Source organism: Centruroides sculpturatus, unplaced genomic scaffold (genome assembly GCF_000671375.1).
Source record: "Centruroides sculpturatus isolate CEXI.00-Female unplaced genomic scaffold, Cexi_2.0 scaffold686, whole genome shotgun sequence".
NCBI lineage: Eukaryota > Metazoa > Arthropoda > Arachnida > Scorpiones > Buthidae > Centruroides > Centruroides sculpturatus.
The window spans coordinates 339,408-346,547 of record NW_019384905.1 but is presented as its reverse complement, the minus strand read 5'-3'; the positions used below and the strand labels follow the sequence as shown (position 1 = coordinate 346,547).

Here is a 7,140-nt window from a genome sequence, read left to right as displayed (position 1 = left end):
GCAAAACATGTGGAATGCACAAATCCACAATAAACTACACGAGATCAAGCCAAATATAGAAAATTGGACACGTAACAAACATTATGACAGGAGATTTGAAGTAATTCTTACTCGTTTGAGAATTGGGCATACTCGGTTTACTCATTTATACCTTTTGAAGGGTGAAGCCCAGCCAGTATGTGAGTATTGCAACTGCACCCTAAGTGTAAAACACATGCTGTGCAATTGCTCTGCTTTCAAGACAAGGCATAGACAATATTTCGGAAATGCTTGTCTGACAGAAATCCTTGGCCAAAGGCCAAATGTCAATAATTTACTAGACTTTCTGAAAGTCACTAATATTTATAAACAAATTTGAATATTTATTTATTTACCTATTCATTTATCTATACTTTTATATACCTTGTTTTTATTTATTGTTACTGTTGTATATGTTTGTTATTGTTATTTGTTATTAATTTTTAATATATGTATATATGACCTTTTTAATTTTACCATTTGGCATGGCGCAGCATAGCCTATATGGCTTTTGTGCCAAAAAACCTTAACAAACCAACCAACCAACCATTCAAATTTGAATAAGATCTAATTTTAAAAATAAAATACTGATGTGTTGCAATGTTCAAAACTGCATCCTGTTGAAATTATTATACATTTAATTGCATGTGGAAAAAATGTACAAAATTTTGTGTCATTATATGCATGATTTTGAGCTACTTTAGACATGGATTTTACATTTTCATGTGATAATCTAGCAAACAACAAATTCTGATAAGTGCTATCAATACATGGATGATAATGTTGAGTTTTCAGTGAGTTTTATTATGGTATTTGTAGATCTGTGGTTTTGTTTGTAGGAATCATAAAACATATTTTTTCCCTCACATAACAAAACCATGAACCTATGTTAGACAAATATCTAAATGAATACAATAAATAGTTGTAAGCCTAATTCACTGTAATGTAGCAGAACATTGTTAAATAAATATGGATTAATGAAAGAAAAGTGATATTTTTTTCATATCTGCTTAAGAAAATTTTTAAATTGGTTCCTTGAAAAATGTCTTAATCAAGTTCTGCTGTATTTTTAAAGTATTTTAAAGATTTTTTTTTTAATTTTAAAATTCAACTCTTTTTTATTTAACAACTGATTTTTATGTTTCAATAAAAGTTTTTATTTCTTTCAAATATATTTAATGTAAAGTCCAAATAATATAATGCTATTTTTAACTTTTATATAATTAAAATGTATCAATTAGAAGTTAAAATCACTTAAAGTTTGTAAATTTTTAGACTTAAAATACAGAAGAGTCTACTTATTGTAATCCCTTTGGGACTTACCTGTACTGATAACATTAAGTAGGATAAGTAAATATGATTACAATTAATGGAAATTCTAGTTTTATTGATTGTTTTTGAAAATATATTTTAAAACAGTTAAAAAAAGATAAACTTTAAGATATAACAATTATAATTATCTTTATTAATTAATATCAATTTGACCAGTATTGTTTGACTGTCATTTTTTTCAGTATCATCTTTAATTAATAACAGCTAGTATATAATTGAAGTAAGAAATACCAACAGTTAATACTACTGTACTGTGATCAAGTAAAGATTAAAATGATTAACATTTAAAGTTCATAGCACTGGTTAATACTGATAATGATAACAATTGTGCATTGTAAGTCACATGTTGATGTTGATAGTGTGAAAATACAGCTTTAAAATGTCTATTTACATAAAGGTTTAATGATAACTAAGGTGCTCCACAAAAGTATAGAACTGCTGAAAATTCACTATATGAAGGTTAGAAATTACACATATGATGTAGCTAACTTTCTTATATTGTTCAGGATTTATGAAAACATAATTTGTCAAAACTCAGTTTCCTACTTGTAAAAAAACTGATTTTAAGAAGCACAAAAGTATAGAATCAACTAGTAAATGAATGCAAAAAGCACTAAATACTACAAAAAAATGTTTAGTTTAGTAATTTATTTGTACATCTCCTTTACTAATAACATCAAAAATATGATTTGTCATGCTATCAACAAAGTTTTTTATGATTGATGCCTCAAGGGAGTTTCAAGCAGTGACAATTTCTTGTTTTAAGTGTTTGACGTCGGAATACTGATGATTTTGGTCATAAATTTGGCCAACCAAGATCCCGCAAATGTTTTCTATAGGGTTGCAATTAGAAGAACAAACTGGCCAATCCATTTATTTTCTATTTATTTTCATATCTCGTGATACATGAATAGATGCATTGTCCTGTTGGAAAATAACAGGAATTCTTCTGAATCTACTGTACATTTGTATGGCAGCAATTTGTTCTCCAGAACTTGCTGATAGTCAGTATTGTTCATGCGACAGGTAACAAAGGCCAAATCCAATTTTCCCAATGCAGAAAAATCACCCCAAACCATAACACTCCCACCACCAAAGTTTCTGAAAAGTACTTGGCTTTTTTTCATATATCACACTAGTAGAACACTAAACCATCTGGCTCATCCAAATTAAATTTTTTTTCATCTCAAAAGATTATCTATACAACAAAAAGATTGTTATTTCTTGTGCTAGTACAATAGGTCTAAATGAAACAAAAAATTTACCTTGTTCCATTGAATGGCCATATTTTTTCTAGCAAACTTGAGTTGGCTAGCTTTATGCTCAGGCTTAAGGGGCATTTCTCATTTGAGATCGAACAATGTTGTTGTTGTTGTTGTTGTTGTTGTTGTTGTTGTGTAAAACCCATCAAATGGTTTTATGATGTACTTGAATACACAAATTTGATGTGTGAATGTGGTAGATTAGAGGCTGCATTAACAATTCGTTTGCGGTCTCGTGGGGTAAGCTTTAAAGGATGTCCACTTTTACGCTTTGGTCCATAATGCTCTGCAGGATTTCACAAATAATGCTGAACTACCTTTTTCAAACACTTGATGCTGTTTGCTACTCCTGATGACTTAAATCAGTGCTTCTTAAAGCTATAATTTGTCTTTTCTCAAAGTCTGTTAAATGGGTACCATAAGGCATGATGAAAAAAATACTTTTACACTTCAAACTTGCAAGAAAGATGGCTGTTTTATACTTATGTGGCAGTAAGTAAATTGACTTCATTGCTATTCTGCAGTCAGCCATGAATTAGAAGTTCAAGTTTCCTAAAATTACATTTTTATAAGTTAGGTGCTGAATTACACATAAAAAAAATTTATTTCTATCTATTAGTGCATGTTCTGACCTCAAAAGACCAAGTTTTTGAGCTGTTCTATACTTTTGTGGAGCACCTTATAACCAAAATTGTGATTACAATAAACAAAGTTTTCTAATTGTATTTTAACTTGTATATTTTTAGATATCTAATTCTGATAATATTAAATGAAGATTTTAATATCTATAAAGTGGATTCTGTTATAATTATGTAGTTTTTTGGTCTCAATTTAAAGATTAACATAATATTAAAAATATTTACAGGCACAGGATGTAACATTTCTAGCATACTCTTTATTAGATAATTGGAAAAAGAGTTATCTCAAAGTACGTGCAAATATAGAAACTTTTGGACAAATTCCTCGTTGGGAATTTGATCGAGCAAGACTTTTTGAAAGAACTGATTATATTGCCTACATTTGTCAAGATCTTAATAGGATTGGAAAGGTAGGTATATTGAAAAATTTATTTTATAGATAAAATATCTTTAAGATAAGAACATTACCTTAAAGAAAGTTGTAACATAATATATTTTTAATTAAATCGGTTAAATTGTACATTATGCATTAGCTTATTCATAAAAATGTTCATGAGATTAAATGTAAATTATATTAGTATTAAAAATTTTGCATTTAAATTTTGACAAATTATGAAACAAGTAGTAAATATCTGAAAATAATCTATGTATTAATCTGTACATAAATATTGACTAGTATCTGATATCCATATATTTTAAAAATCTTATGATAAAAATCAATCATCAGCTAAACTTTATATTTCTGATGGTAATCAGATGTTAAAAAATGAAAATTTGCTTTAAAGAATATAATGCCTTTTATTGTTGTCAATTAATAACTATTTCAGTATTATATTTTCTAACTTTTCTTTTTTATGAATGATACTTGTGTTTTTGATAATGAATTGTAAGTGCTAAAAGATGTTTATGGATTTATTCATAAAAATTTAGTTCATTTATTAATTATTTTATATAAAAAATTCTTCAATAAAATGCAGAAATTTTATTTAATATATAGACTGAAAATTTCTGCATTTTTTTTTTTCTCTTGTAAAATTTTTGATTTAAAAAATTTTTATGTTCTATTCATGGAACATTTACGTTCCATTTTTCGACCTGAAGATAGCCTATTAACTAGGCTGAAAACGTTTGTTTTTTAAAATTATATTTATTTCTCGGCAAAAAAGGTGTTTTGTTTGTCTTTATCCATATACAGTATGGATAATGATGTATGGAAACAATCAATATTATTTTTAAGTTTGTAATTTAAGTAACTGAATTTTAATGAAATGTTGTTTTAATGTATTATATTGTGATGTTTGTAAATGAGATGTATTGGATCCTGGAAGCAGAATAGTACAATAAAATAAACTTTATAAAAATTTGTAACAAAACTGTAATGTCACCGACCCGGTGGAGATAATGGATTTGAAAATCCATTCCTTGACACCTGTATAAGGTTGCTGTCTTTTAGGTGGGATCTGTTAATCCTGCATCAGGATGAACCTAAGGAAAGGTTGCATGTGGGTGTGGTGAAGGAGGCAAGTGATGACAAGTGTTTACAAAAGAAAAAGGCGTTTATTTGGTAACATTGATGCTTACATCAATAATTGACAGTTCAGTTCCACTTCTTTGGGATAGTGAGTATTTTCCTTTCCGTTGAAGCCCTGGGGTGGGCGAGATGGGATTGCGGGATGTAGGGGATGATCGGAGAGTCACAGAGACGTCTTGGGTGATGACACAATTCACTATATAAAACACACGGTGAGCTTAATCCAGAGGAGACTGTTCTTTGATCTTGAAATTCCGATTTTTTTAATAGTTTTTCTCCCGCGATTCACTTTTCAGATTGGTCCCTCATCCCATTCCTTGCTTTCCGATTGGTCTCTCCTTTGTCTCCAGGTGCAAGACGAAACCTCATCAGGTTGTGGGAAAGGTCTGATTTGCGGTGTCCATCTGATACTTCTTTGTCGACTCTGCCCTGAGATTGTTTATAAAACAATAACACCTGCACTCATAATTCAGGCCCTTGTTTATACAGGTAGCCCTCAGTTTACGCTGCAGTTCCGTTCCTACAAAAGCCGGCGCAAATCAAATTGGTATAAAACGAACCCATATTTACACTGAGGTATAGGATTAGGTTCCACATAAGTGAAAAATACGCNTAGTTAAAATAGTAAAAATGGAAATACAGTAGAGCGTCGATTTTCCAAATCAATTGGGGACTGGGGTTGTCCAGATAACTGATATTTCGGATAACTGATTTACGTACGAAAAAATAGTTTAACGTATCTGATGTCGAAATTTTTCTCCATTGCGTGTCGCTTCGCATTGAATTTTCATCGATGTTAAACATAACAAAGACTATTGTATCATTAAAAATTATTTTTTTATTTTGTACAAACAAAATAAATATATTGAAAAATATAAAAATAATAAAAAATTATACTTCAGATGTTAATTTAGTATCAAAAATATAAAATATTTGAGTAGCCCAAGACATAGCCAAAGATTGAAGCGCCACAGCACTGGTGAAAATTTAAATTTGCCGACTGGAATTCTTTCGGATGATTGACGTTTCGGATGATTGACTTTCGGAAAATCAACGCTCTACTGTAAAGTTAAATGTTTTTATTAAAAATTTTAGTTTTCAATCTCTTACATTTTTCGGAAAAAGTATCCATCTTTAATTGTTTTTATTTTTGTTTTCTTTCATTGAGAATTTCGGAATATGGTCGAATGGATGCGACGATGCTCCTTTTTACATTTGCACTTTGCTCCCAATCATTGTCTAACTCACAAAGTTCAACCATCAAACTTTCCATAGTTGAAAGGATACGTTAACCTAACATAGAGCTATGGACGAGCGGAGACACTGATTCATCGACCACTGGTCGCCGTAGTGCATATGTAAGGTCAGTTTGAGCGGGAAAATTAAGGAGAGATAGATATTGTCTGGCCAATGAGAAGTAGATTTGTCTCACTAATGATAGTTTGTGATTGCCGGAAGTGCTACTGAGTTGTAAGGTGTTTTCCTGAATGAATTGATATGGGATAAATTCAATGGCACTATGGATTCGGATGCCATTTATTGGACTATTAAGTTTGATAACTTGGCTCGTGGGTACCTAAACGTTTAGTATTTTAATATTAATTTAATAAATATATTCAATAAAAATCTTTGTTTTAATGAATGTACAACATAGCGGCTCAGTAAATACATCAACACTGAAACGAAAATCAGTCTAACATAGGGAAAATCGGGGAATTACAAAAGCAAAATCGTGAATTGTGCAGCGGCGTTATTGTGAATCAGCGTAAATTGAACCAGCGTAAACCGAGGGCTACCTGTACTCTTTTTTGATGTATAAGAATTTTAACGATCATTTTCATCTATCAAAAATTTCCCTTTTTTTATTCGAGAAGGTTTATCTCGGCCAACAAGAGTCTCGTTGTTTACATCTGGTGTTACATAAGAAATTCGTGGTTTACTCAACTTTAAACCTCGTCTGGGAACCCACAAAATGTATTTCATTTTTCTCAATGAACTGGTTCTTTTGTTTATTCAGATCTCAACTTTTTGTCGACCTCAAATTATTTCAGGTACTCAGGCATTGAACATTTCTTTATCCAACCATCAAGATTCTATTAATTCATGACACATAAGCGCAGGACAATCTAACTAACTCTAGCTTACAACTAACTTACAAGTAACTTACAAACTACTTTACAACTAAAGGAAATAGAAAGGATAGGAATTAAGAATGAAGGACTAAGAAAAAAAGATCAGGAAATACCCGGGATTTTTGTGTTGATGTATCTTGGGGTAAGATGCAAACACGTTCTCAAGTCTTTTCTCCTTTTATAAAATTCTTTTAGCCTTTTTGTCGTTGACCTCCTTGTATCTTACT

At 30.4% G+C, this 7,140-nt stretch overlaps 1 protein-coding gene across 1 annotated transcript in view; it reads left to right on the top strand.

Annotated features, from left to right (window-relative positions):
- Window positions 1–7,140, top strand: part of LOC111631552 (dynein heavy chain 10, axonemal-like) — a gene marked incomplete at its 3' end in the record, with an annotated part of 405,219 nt that overhangs the window by 61,306 nt on the left and 336,773 nt on the right. Inside the window, exon 11 of the mRNA XM_023375809.1 lies at window positions 3,478–3,660. Coding sequence (XP_023231577.1) covers window positions 3,478–3,660 — 183 coding nt within the window. The remainder of the gene's footprint in view (window positions 1–3,477; window positions 3,661–7,140) is intronic.